This window comes from Microcebus murinus, chromosome 17, assembly GCF_040939455.1.
Source record: "Microcebus murinus isolate Inina chromosome 17, M.murinus_Inina_mat1.0, whole genome shotgun sequence".
NCBI classification, from domain to species: Eukaryota; Metazoa; Chordata; class Mammalia; order Primates; family Cheirogaleidae; genus Microcebus; species Microcebus murinus.
The window spans coordinates 44870478-44892543 of NC_134120.1; the positions used below are offsets into that span (position 1 = coordinate 44870478).

Genomic DNA, 22066 nt, shown 5'->3' on the forward strand with positions numbered 1-22066 from the left:
ACAACTTCCTTGTGTCATCTCAGAAATTGTGTTTTCTTCCTGGCTTCCTCCCAGGTTCTCACTTTCATCTGTCTAAGGACAATCTATCCTTGCTAATAAACCTGAGAGACTTCCGGCCAGCCCTTTCATCTTCCGTTTGCACAGGAAAACCTGCTCTCACCTGGGAAGATATTACGCAACTGGCCAGCGCCTCAGCCCACAGCCTGGGGTTCCCACGGGGGCAGCTGTAGAGCTCTCCTTCCTGCCCCATGCTCAGATCTTCAGATAAGATGAGTCTTCCTGGCTGCCCTGAAAACTCCTCAGCAAAATTGCCAGCAACTGCAGGCTTTGCTGTCCGGGGTCAAGGGTGTGCTGGGGAAGGTGGCTTCCTATTGGACTTTGGGAATCCCATTAAACCAGACCTTTTACTCACTACATCATCTCCGACTTAGCCATGCAGGGGAATTATCTGACTTTGTGTCCTCAACAGCCAGCATCAGAGGTGGGAATGCCATTAATCTGACCCATGCCTTGGACTTTGTTATTAATTTCACTTAGAAATTAAAGATTTTCTGCATTTGTTTTATGGTTAAAGAGATTATGGATGAAATCACATATGTAAATCAATGATAAATAATTATACTAAAATGACATGAGTATGGTTTGTAAAGTCAGTAAAAGCCTCAAAAGAAAATAATTCTAAGTGACAGTGAAACTAAGGGTGAAAGAGAGAAATTCAGAGTATTCTATTTAACAAATAAAGGTCTGTACATTTTAAGTAAAATCTCTGTACTTAAAATACAAACACATGTTGACTATGTAAAAAAATTATTTGGAAAGCTCAATTTTGCTATTCTGAAATCATTGCAATTGTCATAAAATGATGTTCCTTACCCCATAAGGCTTAAAAAATAGGTATAAACTTCGAGAAAGCAAGCCTTTAAAAATCGTAATTGTTAGTGCTATATGGGCTGTACAGTGTATCTTACACAACCAAACTACAGTAATGCTGGGTATTAATGAGTCTAACTGAAAGACTTTTGGCAACTTTCATTTTGTATGAATTATTAGAGAGTATTAGTGAGGCCCATATGGTCTTCTATAAATCAGAGGAAGATCAAACAAGACAGTCTCTGCATCAGGACCTGGCTCTGGGCAGTGTCTGTAACTCACCCATTGAAGTCAGTGGGGAGGAGCCCCCCCCCCCCCCAGGGTTACAGAGCACAGGGGACCCCAGAGCTCTTGGACAGGTCCTGCCGGGCTGAGACAAACAGACTTAGCCATTCAATCACACGCATGCTGGCAACAGTGAATCCGATCTATTTGTCGTCTGGAGAGTTTTAATATCAAGGCCGTATAAATTTCAACCGCAGTAATTTTTATTTAAGAGCGCTTTTCCAAAGAGCAACTGCAGAGCTGGAGAAACACACACTCCAGATGCCGCAGGCCCAGGAATAGGAATCAGCTCGGAGGAGGAATCCGCTGGCGGAAGCTGGGATTCTACTCTCCCAAAGAGACCCAAGCTAGCGCCAAAACCAAGTTCAGGCGCAGATCTGGCAGGGGTATTTATCGACCCGAGCACATGGTGGCGGTGAAAACCAAAACCAAAACCAACAAAGCTGGAAAACAAACAAAACCCCATACAAACTCAACTGTGTTTCTGTGCAAAGGTTTCTCTAAAAATCTGTGTGCATTCAAATATTCAGTTTGTTGTTGGTCTACACATCCCACTAAGCCTGAGGAAGGCCTTGTTCTCTATGGATTCCTCCTGGCAGTTCTGGCATGAGAGGGGTGGAAATTGTCTGGGAGGTTCCCTGAGATGATTGTTCATCTTAAAAGTGGGAGCCTAGCTTTGCTGAGTTGTGGCCATGAGAACGGTCCCCTCCTGCCTGCCCCAGGCCACCCGCCAGGAGGCAGCTTTTGTGTGAACTAGTACCTGCCATTCCTGGTGTCGTGTTGCCGCATGTTCTTGATAAAATGAATCTTCTTAAAATTCTTTGGTCTGGGCGAACCTGAGAGAGTCCGACATCTGAAAAATACAAATCATTTCAAAACCACAGTCAGTTGCCCGCTGGACAGCTGAGATATCTCCACACAAAGACAGGAAGGAAAGACCAGACAAATGGTGTGAGTCACCCAAGGCAGACAGGAGTCGCAGGGATAATGAAGACAATACAGCTGGCAGCAAGGAAGCTTTTTTTTTTTAAAAAAAATACCAAAAACCCAATGACAGGCAACTTCCTTGATAATACTGATAATATTTTATATGGGTCTCTGAAATGCCAGTGAATGAAAACTATTGTCCCCAGTTGCAATAAAATAATCTACACAGATTCCAAAGACATTTTTCCTTATCTTTTTAAAAAAAGATCCTCCTGTATCAATGAAAACTGTAAATTTAAAGGACTTAAAGGGGGGGGGGAGAGGAGACACTGGAAAATTCAGTTTAAAAACAACCCTGAAGCATTTTTCTTCTGTAACAGGATTCTGGCCTGAATTCCTCTTGACAATTGATCCACTTCAGGGCCTGCGCCCGAAAAGTCGCAGCTTTAAACTGAATGAGTCTCAGAGACCCAGCTTATTGCTGGTTTTTTTTTTTTTTTTTTGATAAATTTTAAATAATCATTTGTTGCACAAACGTGACTTGGATTCAAAATATCCCCTTTTCCCTGGCATATACGACATTGGCTTGTACCGTGGGACTGGCAAACAGACCACAGGCCAAGATTGTATTTGCACAGAGTGTTTTCAAAGTTACCTGGCAAATTCTAAGTTACAAAACTGCACCAACAGCAAAAACAAATGGGCCCGCAGCTTAGTCTTTCTTTTCTCGATAAAAGGAGCTGACTTTTCTATTTTGGTTTTTGCTACCAAAAAATCCTTTCTGACCACACACCCCAAGAGCCGGTTCCTGCCGTGGGACGTGGGCACCTGTGACTTTGTGCTTTGGAAAGCGAGTTCTGGAGAAGCAGTGCCCAGCTTCCCAAAGCCCAGGCCGAGGTCTGGGCCGGGATGTCACCTGAATTCAGTCAACTCTGAACTTTGAGGCTTCAGACACAGGAAGAATGAGCTAACCCAACAAGGACCCTCTGTTAAGGGGAGGGTGGGGCGTGGGGGCGGGTTGCAGACCTACAGGGCCACCTCAGTCTTTGCTGTCTCCCAAGGGCCACCTCCAGGGGCTCACAGACCTGGCTCATCCCCCAGCCACCCTGCTAGTAGGGGTAGGCTCCCTAGAAGGCTTTCCTAGACAGTGCTGAAGCATTTATTTTCCATAAGAAATAGTATCTTAAAATGTAATTTAACTTGAATAAATAATACTGAAGTAAATAAATTTAGACTAAAACAAGGGCATGATATCAGGTATGTATTTGGTGGCTTTCATCAGGAAAAAGGGGTTCCATGGGCCATGGGTCCAGAGGAAAGCCCCACTTTGGGTCACTGTCCCCTATACAAGAGCAAGAAGCTTCTTTCTGGCCTCTGCTCCCAAACTCCCTATTGACCCTGTGACCCCATGGATCCCTCTCTGCTGTTACTGTGTTTCCCCGAAAATAAGACCTACCCATAAAATGGGTGGCAGAATTTCTAAGCATTTGTGCAATATAAGCCCTACCCCGAAAATAAGACCTAGTGATAGGTGTGGCTACGCAGCGTGTCTGCACAACCCATGCATTTCGTCGCAGAGCGGTAAAGAAGATGAGCAGCCCTCCTCATCTGCCCCATCGTGACAGCTACTATCCCAGAGGTGACCGGAAAGGTGCGGGCAGCCCCACCAACAAGGTCGGCTCCCCCTGTCAGGTCCCGGCCATCTTGTGCGTGCTGTAAGCTGATGCTTTGAGGGGAAAATAACACATCCCCTGAAAATAAGCCCTAGGGTGTCTTCTGGAGGAAAAATAAATATAAGACCCTGTCTTATTTTCGGGGAAACACGGTATGAGGATTAAACATGATAACACGTGCAAGCTTCATAAACTGTCAAGTGACATATTCAAATACAATACACATGCTTATACATACATGCAAATATCCACATTCACATTTCAAGTGTCCTTATTATTAACAAACAATTAGCTACAAAGGGTAACTATTCCATTACTATCTGCTTCCTATATTCTTAAAACTGTAGCCCTCATTAAAGGTACTGAATTCTTGGCTTTAAATGAAGAGTCTTTTAAAGACTCGCAGAGCCTGTTTGAGGGCACTTAGCAGAGGCTTCCTGTGGGTGCCAGGCAGGGCGAGGAGAGGGGATGGTGCCCACTACTCCCTCCTACACCAGGCCCCCAATCCCAGATTCAATCGGCTCCTTGGGTGTAGGCAGAAAGACCTCACTCTGCCTTCAAGGGGCTACTCTGGATGCAGACCCAGCCCCCCAAACTGCCTCAGTGCTAGCTCCAGAATAACTGCTTGAGTCTGCAGGCCACTCAAAGTTCCCAAGTGTCTCTCACACACAGAAGGTTCTAGAAACATGGCGTCGCTGGAGAGAAGAGACTCTCTGAAAGCATAAAGGCATGTCTCCAGTGGTGTCCAGACAGGGCTAGGGGTTCCAGGGTCTTCATACCCTTCCCCCGTTTCCCTTCCCCAAAGCAGAGCTCCCTGGGCCAGCCAGTCTGAGGGCCGCGGGCCAAGAGCGAGATAGCAAGTGGGTTCCGGCAGCCCACGGATCCTGCCACCTCAGCACGCTCCAGCACCTTCCTCCTCCCACCTTCCAGCTGCAGGAAGCCGGCACCGATGCCAGCAGAGGAGGGAGGACCTGAGTTGCTCCCTGCTGCCTAGGCCTGCCAGAAGAGGGGCCCCAAATTCCTCGGCCTTCTGCTGGAACTGCAAGTCGGCAAAAGGGCCGCAGGTAGCCGTCCACACCAGCAGGGCAAGGAGGCGGCAGCGTGATCGCTTTCACAGCTGTGGCCAGAGCACCCGTCTATACAGACGTCTGGAAAACCAGGGCAGGTGCTGACGGCTGCCACATTTGCTGCAGAAAACCCGGGATTTTTCTCGACAGCTAGTAGAGATGGCCTAAGTCCTTATTTTCCTTATTGGACACTGGGTAACTACCAGGCAGGTAGGAAACGCCTCAGTCCGGGTCTCTCATTATAAATGCTTAAATCTTGGAGTCCCGGGAGGACACAGGAAATACACTATTAAACTGTCACGTATGAGGGGAAAGTATGACTTTTGACAGGATGACTTAACAAAGGTCTTTTATTTCCATCAGCACCCAATTCTAACTATATATACCCCTTACTAATCTAGCCCTCCATGTGGCAAGCTGTTTGTTGTCTTGCATATTTTTAAGCATTCAACTAAACCACCAGGGAATCTAAGAAATGCATTAAGAGAATTGTGGCGTTAGCAACAATTGCCAAGGAAACTGGAATACTGAGCGCTCAGGTTGCGGCAGGTTAAGCGAAGAACCAATTAATTTCAAAGCTGCCTGCATTAACCTGTAAATATCCATTTACAAACATACATTTTAAATGATGCAAAATTAAATTAGGATAGAATTAAATTAAAAACTAATTTAATGAAAGATTAGCTGTTTCTTGTTAGCACTGATTACAGGATACACTTAATTATGCAAAAGGTTTAATAGATGCCTTGGAGCAATTTGTTCTTGGGCTAAGCTTAAAAGCAAGTTGGGCTAATAGCCTTCACAGCCCCCACAATTCCCAAAACACTTCAGCATCATTATTGGCACCTTCATTTCACAGCCTGGGAAGGACTTCTGAGGCCAGCTGATGCAGCCCTCACATTTTACAGATGGGAAAACTGAGGCCCCAGAGATGCTAAGCAAACTCGCAAGGCCACATAGGCAGTCGGAAGAGTCACACTAAAAACTCAGGACCCCTGACTCCCAAACTCACGTCCCTTCTTCTACACTATGCTTAATGGTATTTCCTAGGAATAAGTCATTTTCTAGGTAAACTGGAGAATCTTTTTTAAATTCAAAAAAAAGTCCATGTGGGGAAGAAAGATTCCTAAAACTGCCCAAACTCCCTTGATTTCCGACTTAGTTGTGAAATCTTAGACCACCACAAGATTCACTGGAAATCCAGAGTAGTTTTCTGTAAGTGAGAGTTGAACGAAGTCACAGATTTTACTCCTCTCGTTTGTGCTACCACGGGGCTGAGGACCAGAGGGCAGAGATTCGCACAGGGAACGGGGTGACAGGGCGCCGAGCAGGAACACAGTCTTCCCTGGCCCTCCCCGTAACCACCCTGAGACGCCAGGACACCTGTGCCCTAAGGCCCCACCGTCCTGTCGGGAAGTCCCTGAAGAGGGAGCAACACTTCTTAGCCTGTCCCCTGCTCCACCTGGTTTCCTTTGCTCACAGCTGCCACATTCCTTATTCTTCCAAGGGCCTTGGCTTCTAGCAGCTTCTTGAGACTCTAGGGGCTTCTCAGCTTCATTCGCCAATTCCCCTGTCTGCGGGGAGGGTAAGGGACAGCCTTGGTCAGGTGGCAACCTCACGTGCTCTCAGGCCTAAGCCACTGGGTGCGCCTGAGAACGCTTCTCCTCCACGCCCGCTGAGTGTTCGGACCAAAGCCAACTCCCTAACTTGATTACTAATGTAGCTTTTTGTACGACCCCTGCAAGGGAACAGCCGTCTCCCAGCATGTAACACTGCCTCACAGCACACTCGTGCCCAAGCCACGGCCACATGCTGCTCATCCTAAGAAGCTCCTAGAGGTTACCCACATTTTAGAAAAGACTTTAAAAGTAGAGACCAGACTGTTTGGCCCTGACTTTGTCTTTGAGATGATATCAGGGATGAGATTCACGGATGCTGACACTCTTGCTCGGACCTCCGGCCTGTCTGTGCTCTCCGTGTGGGTGGAGCCTGTGGACACAATAGGTGCGGGCTCCAGGGTAGGGCTCACCCCCACTCCACTGCAGTGACCTCCCAGGCTCAAAGGGAGGAGCCAGGGACGCCCCCATCCTGGTCAGGTGACAAGGCACGTGGGGTGCAGATGTGGGTTTCCCTGCCAGTCCCTGGGTGCTCACATCCTGCCTTGGTCCTCCCTGCTGCTGCCTCCCCTGTAGTTCCTGTGAAGACCCTGCGTCCATCTTTCTAGAACCTTCTGCAGGGCAGGGCCCCCCCTCCCCAGCCTGGGGCTGCAGGGAGGATGAAAGCAGATGCAGTACTTGAGCGCTTTCTCCTCCACAAGGAGAGCCTGGCTGGACGCTGTGGCTGGACGACAGGAGAGGAACCTGCCAGGCACAGCACCGCGCAGCTCCACAACTACTGTCATCTAAAAAGATGATGCCCGCGAGCACTTTCCTAATCCCAAGAGAGAAACGGAGCACTTTCAGACCCAAGGGAGCACTCACACTAGCCTAATTGGGCTTCCCCAGTAACTAGCGAGGGGGTGATGTCAGGGCCCCCCCCCAAGGAGCTCTGGTGTCCCTCCCACTGAAGATCGAAGTCCAGGACCACAACTACTGTGTCACTGCACCTGGGAGAAGGGCCAGGACAATGCTGGGCTCTTCTTCCATTGAGCAGCAGCTTTCAAAATGAAAAAGAAACCACAGGCAGAAAAGCACCCAAATTCACATGCAAAAAGGGGCTGTTCTAATACACAAGTAATATTTGATCATTTTCTAGTTCTGATGCTTCTCAGGGGTGGGGTTCCAAACTAGAAGTATGTTCCATAGTTCCTGGAATCCGGATGGTCATTTTTAAATTTATTCTATACATCAAGGACATAAAAAAAAAAAATCAATCTTTGGCTGTCATTTTATACTACAAGCCATTCACATTTGCGTGAATTGAAACATCGAGAACTTACCTCCGGAGAGGGGCATTCTCCTCAATATCTTCCAGCGTCTCCAAGGAAGATCTCTGGGAGATGAGGCGCCGTCTGTAGAGAGGGGAAAAAAATTCGAGGGGTTAAAACTGTGTTGTAAAACTGATCAAACATTTCTGTAAATCTCAAACTGTCCCCAACAAATGAAGTCCATTAAAAAGATCAGAAAAAAGCCGTCTCTAAGAGGATGCCCTGTCCACACTCCGCACAGTGAATACCAGGCCCATCTTGCTTGGCTGAATTCTGAACATTCTCCCTGAGTAGAAGGCCTCTTTGTGGTGATTAAGAGAGTGGTCCTTTTCCTGCTATAATTTTCCCCAAAGACAAAAAAAAAAAAGAAGAAGAAGAAGAAGACAATGTACCTCCTGTAATATATAGTATAACTTAGGCACTGTGTATAGTTTTTCTAAGACATTACTGTTAAATATTCAAATATCAGTCCTCTGAACCAGGTAACTGATCAATATTAAATTTTAAAACTCTATTAAGAAATTCTGGTCAATGTCTCCGTTCTTGTGCCAGTAAAAAGCTGTTTTAGTGACTATAGCCTTGTGGTATAGTTTGAAGTCTGGTAAATTGATTCCTCTTATTTTGTTTTTATTGCCTAGGATTGATTTTGCTATATGGGGTCTTCCCTGGTTCCATACGAAGCATAAAAAAAGCGTAAAATTATTTTTTTCTATATCTGTGAAAAATGATGATGGTATTTTGATTGGGATTGCATTGACTCTGTAGGTCACTTTGGGTAGTATAGACATTTTCAAACTCCTGACCTCAAGCAATCCGCCTGCCTCAGCTTCCCAGAGTGCTAGGATTACAGGCGTGAACTACCGTACCTGGCCGGGGAGTACAGACATTTTAACAATGTTGATTCTGCTGACCTATGAGCATGGTATATTCTTCCATCTGTTTATGTCCTCTGCTATTTCCTTCTTCAGTGTTTCATAGTTCTCCCTGTAGAGGTCTTTTACCTCCTTAGTTAAATATATTCCAAAGTACTTTAATTTCTTTGTTGCTCTTTTGAAAGGAATTGAGTAGAACAGGGACATTGACCAGTGGAACAGAACAGAGAACCCAGATATAAAACCATCCTCATATAGCCAACTAATCTTTGACAAAGCAGACAAAAACATACGCTGGGGAAAAGAATCCTTATTCAATAAATGGTGCTGGGAAAACTGGATAGCCACATGTAGAAGACTGAAACAAGACCCACACCTTTCACCTCTCACAAAAATCAACTCACGCTGGGTAACAGACTTGAACCTTAGGTGTGAAACTATTAGAATTCTAGAGGAAAATGTTGGAAATACTCTTCTAGACATTGGCCTAGGCAAAGAATTTATGAAGACCCTGAAGGCAATCACAACAGCAACAAAAATAAACAAATGGGATCTGATCAAATTAAAAAGCTTCTGTACAGCCAAAGAAACCGTCAAGAGAGCAAACAGACAACCCACAAAATGGGAGAAAATTTTCGCAAGCTACACATCTGATAAAGGGCTGATAACTGGAATCTATTTAGAATTCAGGAAAATCAGCAGGAAAAAATCAAACAACCCTATCAAAAAATGGGCAAAGGACATGAACAGACACTTCTCAAAAGAAGACAGAATAATGGCCAACAAGCATATGAAAAAATGTTCAACATCTCTAATCATCAGGGAAATGCAAATCAAAACCACAATGAGATATCACTTAACTCCAGCGAGAATGGCCTTTACCAAAAAGTCCCCAAACAACAAATGCTGGCATGGATGCAGAGAGAGAGGAACACTCCTACACTGCTGGTGGGACTGCAAACTACTTCAATCTCTGTGGAAAGCAATATGGAGATACCTCGAAGCGATACAAGTAGATCTACCATTTAATCCAGGAATTCCACTACTGGGCATCTACCCAAAAGATCAAAAGTCACTTTATGAAAAAGATACCTGCACTCGAATGTTTATAGCAGCACAATTCACAATTGCAAAGCTGTGGAAACAACCCAAGTGCCCATCAATTCACGAGTGGATTAATAAAATGTGGTATATGTATACCATGGAGTACTACTCAGCTTTAAGAAACAATGGTGATATAGCACCTCTTGTATATTCCTGGATACAGCTGGAACCCATTCTACTAAGTGAAGTATCTCAAGAATGGAAAAACAAGCACCACATGTACTCACCAGCAAATTGGTATTAATGGATCAACACCTAAGTGGACATATAGGAGTAACATTTATTGGGTGTCAGGAGGGTGGGAGGGGGGAGGAGGGGATGGGTGTATACAACCACAACGAGTAAGATGTGCAACATTTGGGGGATGGACACGCTTAAAGCTCTTACTCCAGGGGGGAGGGGGCATGGGCAATATATGTAACCTTAACACTTGTACCCCCATAATACGCTAAAATAAATAATAAATAAAAGAAATTCTGATGCTTGTTGAAGTTGGAGCAAATAAATAAATAAATAAATAAGAGTAAAAGTAATCTTTAAAAAAGTAAAGAATAAAAAAATAAAGGAAAAAAAACCCTATTAAATACAACTTCAAAATCACTAGCATAGGGCCGGGCGCGGTGGCTCACGCCTGTAATCCTAGCACTCTGGGAGGCCGAGGCGGGCGGATTGCTCAAGGTCAGGAGTTCAAAACCAGCCTGAGCGAGACCCCGTCTCTACCATAAAAATAGAAAGAAATTAATTGGCCAACTAATATATATAATATAAAAATCAGCCGGGCATGGTGGCTCGTGCCTGTAGTCCCAGCTACTCGGGAGGCTGAGGCAGGAGGATCGCTTGAGCCCAGGAGTTTGAGGTTGCTGTGAGCTAGGCTGACGCCATGGCACTCACTCTAGCCTAGGCAAGAAAGCGAGACTCTGTCTCAAAAAAAAAAAAAAAAAAAAAAAAAAAATCACTAGCATGCAATGAAAAAGTTACAGTCTCTGGATAGCCATGATTTCAAGAGCAGCTAGAAATAGGAAGAAATTATTCCTTGGGGAGAGATTCTCAGAGACCCATAAGAATAAATATGTGACATGATTATGCAAAACATTACCTCTTCTGGGCTTCTAAAGAATTGCAAACCACCTGCTAACACCTCCTCAAGCTACCAGTTTCTTTTGCCAGGCTGAAATAAGAACAGGTCCTAGTTGACTAAGAATATCAGGTACAGGGAGCAGGGTGGGGTGGTGGTAACTTAAAATAAGTCCACTTGAATAAGGACCATAATTTCATAGTAAATGATTTGGGGGAGGGGGGTGGATAGAAGTTCGACTGGGTCTTTGCCTTTAAAAAAAAGGTTGGGGGTGGACTGGAAATATAAAGATAAGTCTTTTTAAAATTACATTTGACAAAATTTAGGTTAAGAACATGCAATTATAATGTTCTAATTTGTTCTACAGAACAAGGAATAAAACAACTGTTTGGTTTTTAAAAAGTTTGTGGGTACTTGTTCTGACCAATAACCCTGATGCCTCTCTTGATTCGTGTTTTACTTTCATACGACAATCAGAAAGGTCATTTTTACAAGCTATTCCAAGGCTCCATCAATTTTCTAAGACCTTTTCTTAAACTTTTGCTATCCAAATCCTTTAAAAAAAATACTCCTCAGTGCCTACACTGTGGCTATTATCTGTAATCCCAGCACTCTGGGAGGCCAAGGCAGGAGGATTGGTTGAGACCGGGAGTTCAAGAACAGCCTGGGCAACAAAGACCCCATTTCTACAAAATAAAAAAAAAGAGCCAAGTGTGGTGGTGTGCACCTGTAGTCCCAGCTACTCGGGAGGCTGAGGCAGGAGGATGGCTTGAGCCCAGGAGTTGGAGGATGCAGGGAGCTATGGCGACACCACTGCACTCCACCTTGGGCAACAGACCCTGTCTCCAAAAATCCTCCTCTCCTCTTCTCCAACCGTAAACTGGTCTAATTCTCTCAGATTCTCATTCCTCGATGTGTGTGAACCAAGCAGTTCTCCAACATCTGTCTCTTCACAGAACAATGAACCTGCCGCAGGACTGCGGGTTCACTCTGCAGTGGACTAAAAACGAATTTCCATTTCCATAATACTGCCAGGTTTCCAAAAGTCAGCAAGAGCTGTTAGGGAGATGTTGGTTTTACCTGAGAATGGTGCAGTGGGGACCTACGGGGGTGGGAAACTGGTGCTATAGGTGGCCAGGTCATCAGTTAATAGGACTTTCCTGTGCAGCCCCCAACTCTGTAGACTCAGCTTGCCAAGACTATTGTGACAACAGGTGGCTATGGCCCGTCAACACTGTCAGCTGAGGCACAGCCCCTCTGAAACCTCAGTGAATCCTAGGAAAGCCAGCAAGCAAGAGGTGGGCTCACACCCCTCCACCCCCAAGCATAACTAACTGCATGCGTACACCACGCAGGCACAGGGAAGCACCGTCTCCTAAAGAACTGGTGTCCCCAGGCCTCTGCACCATCCCCACTTAATGCCCATGTCTCCCCGCAGCCAGGAGGCAGTGATTAAAATGTTTACTCTGCTTATCTCTGGAGAATGTTCTGAGTTTCTAAATCCAAAATGAAAGACTAACTTAAGTGTGCACACCTAAGCTGTCATTAGAGATAACTTATATCCACAGGCAGAAGGAAATGTATAGGTTGTAGATTCTGAGAAGCTCAACACGTTCTGCCACGCTGTGTGCTTTCCTTTGCAGAACAGCACTTCCAGGTGATCAGCAAACAGGCACTGGAGGTTTTTTTTCCACTCTGTAAGCCAGGCGACTGACGCACCTGTGCCGGTCAAGGACTGCCAGCTGCCCTGCTCTGGTTACCCTAAGGCGGTCCCGGGAAGCTCGAGTGGGCTCCTGGCAGCATAGACACAGCCCAGGCCCCAGCAAGGCCCAGGCAGGTTCATCCTCTCGACACAGCCTCGCCCACCTGCTCCACCCGCGCGACTGCGAGCCCAGCCTGCAGGGGACCACAGCTGAACCAGGCTCCGCGCCTGTCCTCAAGGCCTCAGAGGCAAGTGGGAATCCACAGGACAGCGACCACTGAGGAACCCATTGACAACCCCTCCCGCCCCCGCCCCCGCCCGCTGTGCTGTTGGGGGCTACAATGTGGACAACACTCCAGCGGAACCCTGCAGTGAACACAGGGCCCTGCGGGCAGCCCGGGCCCCGCAGACTCTTGCCCGGCATTCAGCCCAGAAAAGCAGGCCCATCCTCAAAAGCACACATCCTGACGACTCCCTTCTCTAAAAGCTGCACCCAGCTCTTCCCATACTGGAAGAGAGAGGTGCTTAATGGGAAAACCACCAAAATAGAATATATCTTTCTATACAGTTACAAGGATTTATTTTTTTTAAAAGGCAGCACAGGCCGGGCGCGGTGGCTCACGCCTGTAATCCTAGCACTTTGGGAGGCCGAGGCGGGCGGATTGCTCAAGGTCAGGAGTTCGAAACCAGCCTGAGCGAGACCCCGTCTCTACCAAAAATAGAAACAAATTAATTGACCAACTAAAAATATATATAGAAAAAATTAGCCGGGCATGGTGGCGCATGCCTGTAGTCCCAGCTACTCGGGAGGCTGAGGCAGTAGGATCGCTGAGCCCCAGAGATTGAGGTTGCTGTGAGCCAGGCTGACGCCACGGCACTCACTCTAGCCTGGGCAACAAAGTGAGACTCTGTCTCAAAAAAAAAAAAAAAAAAAAAAAAAGGCAGCACATCTGCTAATTCTTCTCCTGAGTTGAACAGGCGCAGACACACACACACACACACACACACTATTGCAGACTCAATGTCTGTGCCCTCCCCAAATTCCCGTGTTCAAATCCTAACCCCACTGCGATGGCATTAGGAGGTAGAGTCTTTGGGAAGTGATTTTGTCATGAGGACGGAGCCCTCACGAATGGATTAGTGCCCGGGTCACAGGGGCCCCAGAGAGCTCTCCAGCTCCCCCTCTGCCACGTGAGGACACAAGAAGTCAGTAGTTTGTAACCCCGGGGAGCCCTCACCAGACCCCGACCACGGTGACATCCAGATCTCAGACTTCTAGCCTCCAGAACTGTGAAAAAAAATAAACTTCTACTGTTTATAAGCCACCCAGTGTATTATGGCACTTTGTTAGGCAGTCTGAACTGAGACAGACAGACAGACACTTGTGTGTGCACAGGGGCACTTAAAGTCCAGATTCCTTGAAGAGAAAATAATCCAAATGCCCACCTGTTCCTTTAAATTCAGCAGATGTACTTCCCTTCTTTGTGAATGGAACCAGCCAGTATATTCTTTGAGATGGAGACACAGAGCTTGGAAAGGGTCCACCAGCAGTCACTGTAAAGAAATCATTCAACCCCAAGGCGATAGCCCTTCCTACCTAGACAGGTCCTGTCTGCTGCCTCCAGACTGTGCCCTGTGAACAGGCAGTGTAACTCAGTGGTGCTCATCTCTGCCCCCACCACTTTGCTAGATCCTTCCAAGGTATGCAGTTAACACCCCCCCCACCCCTGTCCCCTTCTATCCCCAGAGGACTGCACTGGCCGAGAAGGCTGAGGGCAGGCGGCCAATCTTAACTAGCCACTTTTCACCCTCCAATTTGCCTCCTAAACTAAGCCCATTACTATGCAAACTCCTCATCATGGGCACAGTTAACAAGCAGAGGTCTTTGCGTATTTTAATGGCTGACAAAGAATACTTAGCCTTGGACCAAAATAGCATGCTACTTTCCCAACCAAGCAGACATTCAGTAAGAAACTGGCAGGGCTCAAAGCAAAAGCATCGTGCACTGACATCATCCAATGGAAGTGTCTGTCTAGACTCAGGGCCCCCGACTCATCTGATAATGACAAGTCAGGACCTTTCACACTGGCCACACTTTTGAGGCCCATGTGGTTCACACTTAATGCTCATGCATAAGTCAGCTTCCCCCAAAGCACCCAGACTCATTTTACAACAATATCCTTTGAATGCCTGACTCTGTCTGAGCAAGGAAGTCACAATCCATGATAGATGACTGCACATTTGGACATAGCTACTTGGACCACATTATTCCCCTTATGATTAAGGAATAACAGTTCATCTGCAGGTGCAAATCACTACATGCTCCTGGGCCCCAGGGCTGGTCACAGTGGTACTGTTATAATAAGTCCACTTACACTGAAAGCTAAAGGGAAGGTCACTGGGGGAAGAGGAGGAAAATATCACACAGAAAAATGTGTGGCTGGGTGACAAAAGACTAGGAGAGGCAAGACCCAGGGCCAGCATTTCTAGAGTGTCTTTTAAGCACCAAGGGGTCACTGGTCTTAGTTCCAGGGAAGGGACAGTGGTCAACCATCCTAGCCAACTGACCAGGTGGAAGTAGGCCCAGAGGCCCAACCATACTGAAAGGCCCTCCCCTTGCTAATGATCTGTCGTTGTCCTGGTCAGCAGCAACTCGGAGGACCCCAAGAGAGGAAGGGGCGGGGTGGGAGCTGCAGCTGCACATGGTCAGAGCACCCTCATCAGCTCTTTGGAAGAGGGCCCAATTCTTAGCCAGGGAAGCAGAGTGCCAGGAAGGGAGAGTGGGTCGCTGCTGTCCCTGCTGACCAGTGAGGCTGCATCAGGGCCATCTTGGGGTCCAGTGGGACAAGCTGGTGAAGGCCGATTTCCTTATGGAGTCAACTGGGGCAGGACAACATCAGGCATGGGCACTGCAGGAAAAAGCTTTGGCCTGAGAGTTAGGACCAGTTCGACCACGTGGACATTAGGTTCGGTCAATGCTCTCAACCCTGGCTGCACAGTGGATGCCGTCGGGGAACATTAGAAATCACTGAAGCCTGGGCCTACCTCCCAAGATTCTGACTGGTTTGGATGTGTCTGTGTAAGGGGCTTTTAAAAGCTCCCAGGGAATTCCAGTGAGTGGGACGGCTGAGTCCCATTGAACGGCCATCTCCAACGTCCTGCCCACGCCAAAGGTGGCTGAGAATCAACTCCTAACACTCCATTTACTCACCTTACTCCCCTGCATTAGCAAACTCGGGAATGAAATGATCATAACCAACCCTTAAATAATAAGTTGTCTCTTTGCCCTTGAATGAGCATCTTGTAAGTTTAAACAAGCAAAAGGAAAGGGGCTAATTAGACAGGAGAACTGAGTCTGGAGAAAGACCAATAGGTTTGCAAGTACAAATAGTTGGATGATGTATGTAATACATCCACCTTACCTACATACAAAGCACTAGTTCTGTGTTCTCTGGGAGTAAAACATGAGCTCTGAGAGCAGGAAGAGACAGGCAAACACCTAGGCCAACTGCCTCTCTACTCGCCAAAAAGAACATCCTATATGGCTCTAGTTCACTAAGCAAGAATCCCCCTTCCTGGCTACAAGCTGGGCCACCAAATGGCACAGTTACCTCTTCACAGGTGTGGAGGAAGAAAAGGCGCCATGGATACCCCAATTACAAGGTGATGACAGAGCTGAGGTCATGACTGCTTCACACCTGTTCAGACAGTTATTATGACCAAAAACCCTATCATAAAAATAACACCTTAATATAGTCACAAGACATCCACCAAGCTTGTAATTTATTTGCTTTGGTGCTTATGTCTTTCTGCCAAAGACCACAGTCTCTCCCTCAAACAGAACTGAACCAGCCCGGACAGTGAGCTGGTGTGGGGAGGCCCATGCCGTCCCCCCGTGTGTGTCTCTGAGGAGGGACCATGCTTTAGCCAACAGCAGGTGCTCAATCACAGCTGCTGAATGCACCAATGAACGCCCTCAACAGGTAGGTGTATTCCTGGACTTTTCCCAAAGAGCTCCTGGCCTTCCACTCAATGCTTTTCCACACAATTATCAGTGGGCCTGATCCATTTAATGTACGAATTCCCTGTTTGGTCAACAGAGCCTAGAAACCATCCTCACAATGCTTCCCAATGCCTCAAGACAAGGTTACAGGGAAAGGGTTGGGGACAGCGAGAAGTCCCACTCCAACTTCACACACTCAGTGAGCTCCATTTCTTGGCTTCCTTTGCCAATTTAAAGTCTCAAAGGTTCAAGGTGCCCAACCAGGGCAAGAAAAGGCTTGGGGCACAGTGCCTAGGAAGCAGAGCTGTTTTTTTGGCAGCTAGAACAATCCCTATGTAAAATGTTGTAAATCTCACACTTTTTGGGCAAAGCCTCCATCCCCTGGTTCTTGTATACCATATCATAGCACATCGATGGTTTGAGAAGTTCCATTCTGGTGATTGTAATCTAGAAAATGAGCCATCTGGGCGACCTGAAACAAAGGTGGATAATGATGAGCTGAAAGCTTTAGTGGAAGCGAATCCATCTCAACATACGCGTGAATTAGCAGCAAGGCTGGACGTTACTATTCTAATAATACTGGACCATTCCAGACAAATGGGCAAGGTAAAGAAGCTGAATAGATGGGTACCACTTTAATTAAACAAGCATCAGAAGAGAAACTGTCTTGAAGCTTGCCTTTCTTTGCTGTCACAACATAAAGGTGAACCATTTCTACACCATATTGTTAGGTGGCATGCAGAATGGATTCTTTTTGACAATCACAAGCATTCAGCACAATGGCTGGATAAAGATGAAGTGCCAAAACAGTCCAAAACCAAATATTCACCCAAAAATACTAATGGTGTCTGTTTGGAGGTCCAGCACTGGTATTATCCACAACAGCTTCATGAAACCTGGTCAGTCGATTACAGCGGATGTCTATTGCAACCAACTGGACGAAATGATGAGGATGCTTGAGATTAAACAGTTGAGATTTGTCAACAGAGATAGGCCAACCTTCTTGCAAGACCACATGTCGCAAAAAAAACAAGGCTGCTCAAACTACAGAGGCTGGACTTGGAAACTCTCTGTCATCCACTGTATTCACCTTGCACCAACTGACTACCACTTCTTCCAGGCGTTGGACCACTTCATGCAAGGAAAAATACTCAATTCTCAACAAGCTGTGGAAAATGCCTTTTGCGCATCCGATAAGGGACTGATAACTAGAATATACTTAGAACTCACGAAAATCAGGAAGAAAAAATCAAATAACCCCATTAAAAAGTGGGCAAAGGACTTGAAAAGAAACTTTTCTAAAGAAGACAGAAGAATGGCCAACAAACATATGAAAAAATGCTCAACATCCCTAATCATCAGGGAAATGCAAATCAAAACCACAATGAGATATCACTTAACCCCAGTGAGAATGGCCTTTATCAAAAAATCTCCAAACAATAAATGCTGGCGTGGTTGCGGAGAGAGAGGAACACTCCTACACTGCTGGTGGGACTGCAAACTAGTTCAACCTCTGTGGAAAGCAATATGGAGATACCTTAAAGCGATACAAGTGAATCTACCATTTGATTCAGCAATCCCATTGCTGGGCATCTACCCAAAAGATTCAATGACACTCTACAAAAAAGACACCTGCACTCGAATGTTTATAGCAGCACAATTCATAATTGCAAGGCTGTGGAAACAGCCCAAGTGCCCATCAATCCAAGAATGGATTAATAAAATGTGGTATATGTATACCATGGAGTACTATTCAGCTCTAAGAAACAATGGTGATATAGCACATCTTATATTTTCCTGGTTAGAGCTGGAACCCATACTACTAAGTGAAGTATCCCAAGAATGGAAAAACAAGCACCAGATATATTCTCCAGAAAACTGGTATTAACTGAGTAGCACCTAAGTGGACACATAGGTGCTACAGTAATAGGGTATTGGGCAGATGGGAGGGGGGAGGGGGGCGGGTATATACATACATAATGAGTGAGATGTGCACCATCTGGGGGATGGTTATGATGGAGACTCAGACTTTTAGGGGGAGGGGGGAAATGGGCATTTATTGAAACCTTAAAATCTGTACCCCCATAATATGCCGAAGTTAAAAAAAAAAAAAGTTTGCTTTAAAAAAAAAAAAAGATCTGGAAAAAAAAAAAAAAAGAAAATGCCTTTTGCGATTTCATCGCCACTAGCTCTCCAGGCTTCTTCACTGCTGCCATAAACAAGCTCCCGTTAAGATGGAAAAACTGTGTCGATAGTTTAGGTGCATAGTTTGGTGCATTAATTGGGCTGCTTCTTGTTTGAGATATAAGCTAAACTTTTGATCGGAAATTGGACATTTCATATTTAGTGATCCAATATAAACCCAAGAATTACACTATCATTTACGTATCTTTTGTGAAAATGCTGGTTTTCAAATACTAGGCTCTCTTAGAGCAAAATGCTCCTCTAACACCCACTGTTATTTCCTTCATTTCTCTAACACAGCTTTAACTTGTCAAAGGCCCCGGCACCATTAGCTTGCTCCCCGGTCAGCAAATACGTTACAATAACATTGTTCATGAGTTGGCAAAGTGTAAAGCCAAGATTCCACATGCTCCTTTAGCAGAAGTCAAATCAGACTGTGCTCACTTAAAAAGCAAACTGTTTTGCACCAATACATATGTGTTCACAGATGAAGAAAGAAAAGTCAGCTGTCACCTCTTAATAGAAGAGACATAGTCTTAAAGCAAAATGGCCTAAGCCTCAGCCTGAGGACACATTCATTATGTGTGTGCTTAGTTTGGGGCCTAAAGCTTTCTCCAGCAGCAAACGTGCTAATGAAAGTAAGCGTGGCCCTGACTCGCTCACCTGGCAACGGCTGCTTGTTAGATGGTGGAAGAAATCCCAGAGGAGAGCCTGGAATCCGACATTACAGGGGCACGCTGGCCGGACCAGGTCACCAGGCTGGGGAGACCTGCAGAACATCCAGTCTGGACCAGCCAGCCCGATGACTGCCGTGGCCCCACGCAAGGAGCACACAGCTGGCTCGCTTCATGCAAGGAAAACCTCCTCTTCCAGCCCCAGCTAACACGTAACACGCCTAAACCCAGATCAAAACCCAGAACACAGCCTGAAGCAATTCCAAATCCCCAGGGCGGTCCCTGGGGTCTTCCTTGCAAAGGAAGGAAAATAGGATTATCTCTAAGAAAAGGAAGGATGGTTAGACATTTTTTTATTAAAAAAAAAAATGCTACAAAACTGATTATGAATCTGGCTATGTTTTAAAGTCTCCAGCTGACGAATCAGGCAAAAATCAAGTTAAAATCAATATACTAAAAGTTGTCAATCAGCTTGTTAAAATAAAATCTGTTTCTACATTTTCATAAGCGGGTCAAGAAAGTGACTCTCTAAATGTTTGCAGAGAATACAAAAGGCGCTTGGCTCGCCTGAGTTTACTTTTGTTTCAAGGGTTCTCATGAGACTTGCCAAATCTTGGAAAACCAAGGTGTGAGGTTAGCTCCATGTTCAGGACAGTTTAGAGCCAAGAGACCTGTTACCAGGACTTAACAGCAGCCAGGAATTCATGCCTGCAGGTTCTCCAGACTACCCTGCCTGCAGCTACATATGTGTTCACAGATGAAGAAAGAATATAGCAGGCAGGCTATGTAGCCCAGCTAATCCCCCAAAACACCTTTCTATCACGTTGGTCCCCAACTCAAAGATCCACGGTGATTTCCTCTGGGAACAAGTTCAAACTTCTCTGACAAAGGGAGTTGAGGAGTGGTCAGAAAACAGCAGCAGAGGCAGCACACATGGCCATCTTGAAGGCACCTGCCCAGTCTCCAGGGACATCCTTGGGGTTTCAGGACATCAAGGGGCCAGCCCAGGGCTGCTGGCCGAGTGACAGTGCTGCATTCTAACTCACGTTCAACCTTTCCAGAGCCACACAGGACAGAAACTGCCTTCAAGGGAGCCATAGGGAGAATTCCTTGAAGCACAGTCTGGCCTCAGGAGCCAGGAGCCAGAGAGGCTCCCCACCAGATGGCCAGGGGGGGCTCCAGGAGGAGTAGGGCAGAGACCCCCAACAGCCATGTGAACAGGCTGGCCACACGTGCACGTGGAACAAATGTGTGCACGTGTGTGCGTGTGGCAGGTGCACGCATGCACACACAGAGCATTTCAGTCTGACACCAGAGCACAGGAGGTGCAGGAACACCTGCAGGGCTGACGTGGGAGATCGAGGGTGCAGACAGCGGCTGGAGTTACTTTTGTAGACAAAGGCTGGGTGGAACTTGTCCTTGAGCCTTCAGAAGGGCTGTCAGTACCCTTGTCTCGTGGAGCCCAGCCTTCACTCATCTGCAGCCTACTCGGAGGTCTCATCCTGGCCTTCTCTTAAACACCCCACGCCTGACAATGGGCTCAACACTGGTGGCCTCACCCTCCTTCCCCACTCATTGGGAGGACTTACTGTTGCTTTGGGCGAATGCCTTTACATGCTGAAGCCTTTCTCAGCCAGACGCACATTTATTTTTCATTAGAAGGGAGAACAAGGACCCTCTGTGCCCAGCTCTATCGGGCTGGCAGCACAGAGACTGGGGAAGGGTGAGCCCCAGGAAGGGGAGCCAAACCCTGCTGCAGGTGCACGCCCCTCCCTGCCTGCACGCTTGGGAGAGCCGACATGTCGATGGAGCTAATTTAATTAGAATCAGCGGGGACTCAGGCGGGGCTAGTTACAGCCAAGTCAGTATTTAATGGGACCTTCAGGAAGCTGCCTTCCCAGTAAGGACACAGCAGAAATGCTCCCCGCAGTTTCTCCCTCGGTTTCCAGCTTGACCTTTCCCTGTTCTGAAGGGCCTTCAGCAGAGATGGATTTTGACAGCTCGAAAACAGCATGCAATTATTTATAGCAAATTAGGGATTGATGGGGTTTCGTAAATCTTTATTTTCTAGGAGGTTTTCAGATTAACTGTGGCCCACACTCAACAGCAGTTTATGGCAACAAAGATTGATGCCTCTTCCTTGCGTATCCGAATTATCTCCAATTCCTTTCTGGAAGCGCCTTTTAAACAATGGCTGTTTCTCCTTGGCCACCCATATTTATTCCCTTTATTGAAAGCTGAACGGGGACTGGATACAGCTGAAGCGCTGGCCTCATAATGAGGGATTTATGGAGTAAGGGAAGCCCCACAGGGCACCAAATCTCAGTTCAAAAGAAAATTCAGCATCTGCTTTACCCCCCCCCCCCCCCGCCATATACCCAAACCCTACTTTCCTCCTAAGACACAGTGTGGGTCCCACCGGCTTTGCGAAGCTTCCCCTGACATTTTATGAACTCTTACGACACTTGGTATCTTTACTACATTTGTAAATATTCCTATCTACATGCTTGTAGACAGGTTGACTTTATTCTTATCACTTTATATTTACTGATCTCCAACCTGAATGCAGGTACCCTGAGGACAGATAACTTTCCTTCTTTGAAATGCTTTCCATGACTAGCACATCACCTGGTAGGTACACAGTGGGTGCTCAATACATCTCTAGGCACAGTAAGAACAACTGCACTACTACAGCTGACCCAGG

The 22066-nt window shown here is 46.4% G+C and overlaps 1 protein-coding gene across 2 annotated transcripts in view; it reads right to left on the reverse strand.

Moving 5' to 3' along the window:
* CABLES1 (Cdk5 and Abl enzyme substrate 1) overlaps positions 1 to 22066 on the reverse strand; it is a 104565-nt gene that overhangs the window by 53015 nt on the left and 29484 nt on the right. For both annotated transcript variants that reach the window (XM_075993593.1, XM_075993594.1), the window contains exons 2-3: positions 7761 to 7832; positions 1916 to 2008 (exon numbers count right to left, since the gene is read on the reverse strand). In XM_075993593.1, the coding sequence (XP_075849708.1) occupies positions 1916 to 2008; positions 7761 to 7832 (165 nt within the window). The remainder of the gene's footprint in view (positions 1 to 1915; positions 2009 to 7760; positions 7833 to 22066) is intronic.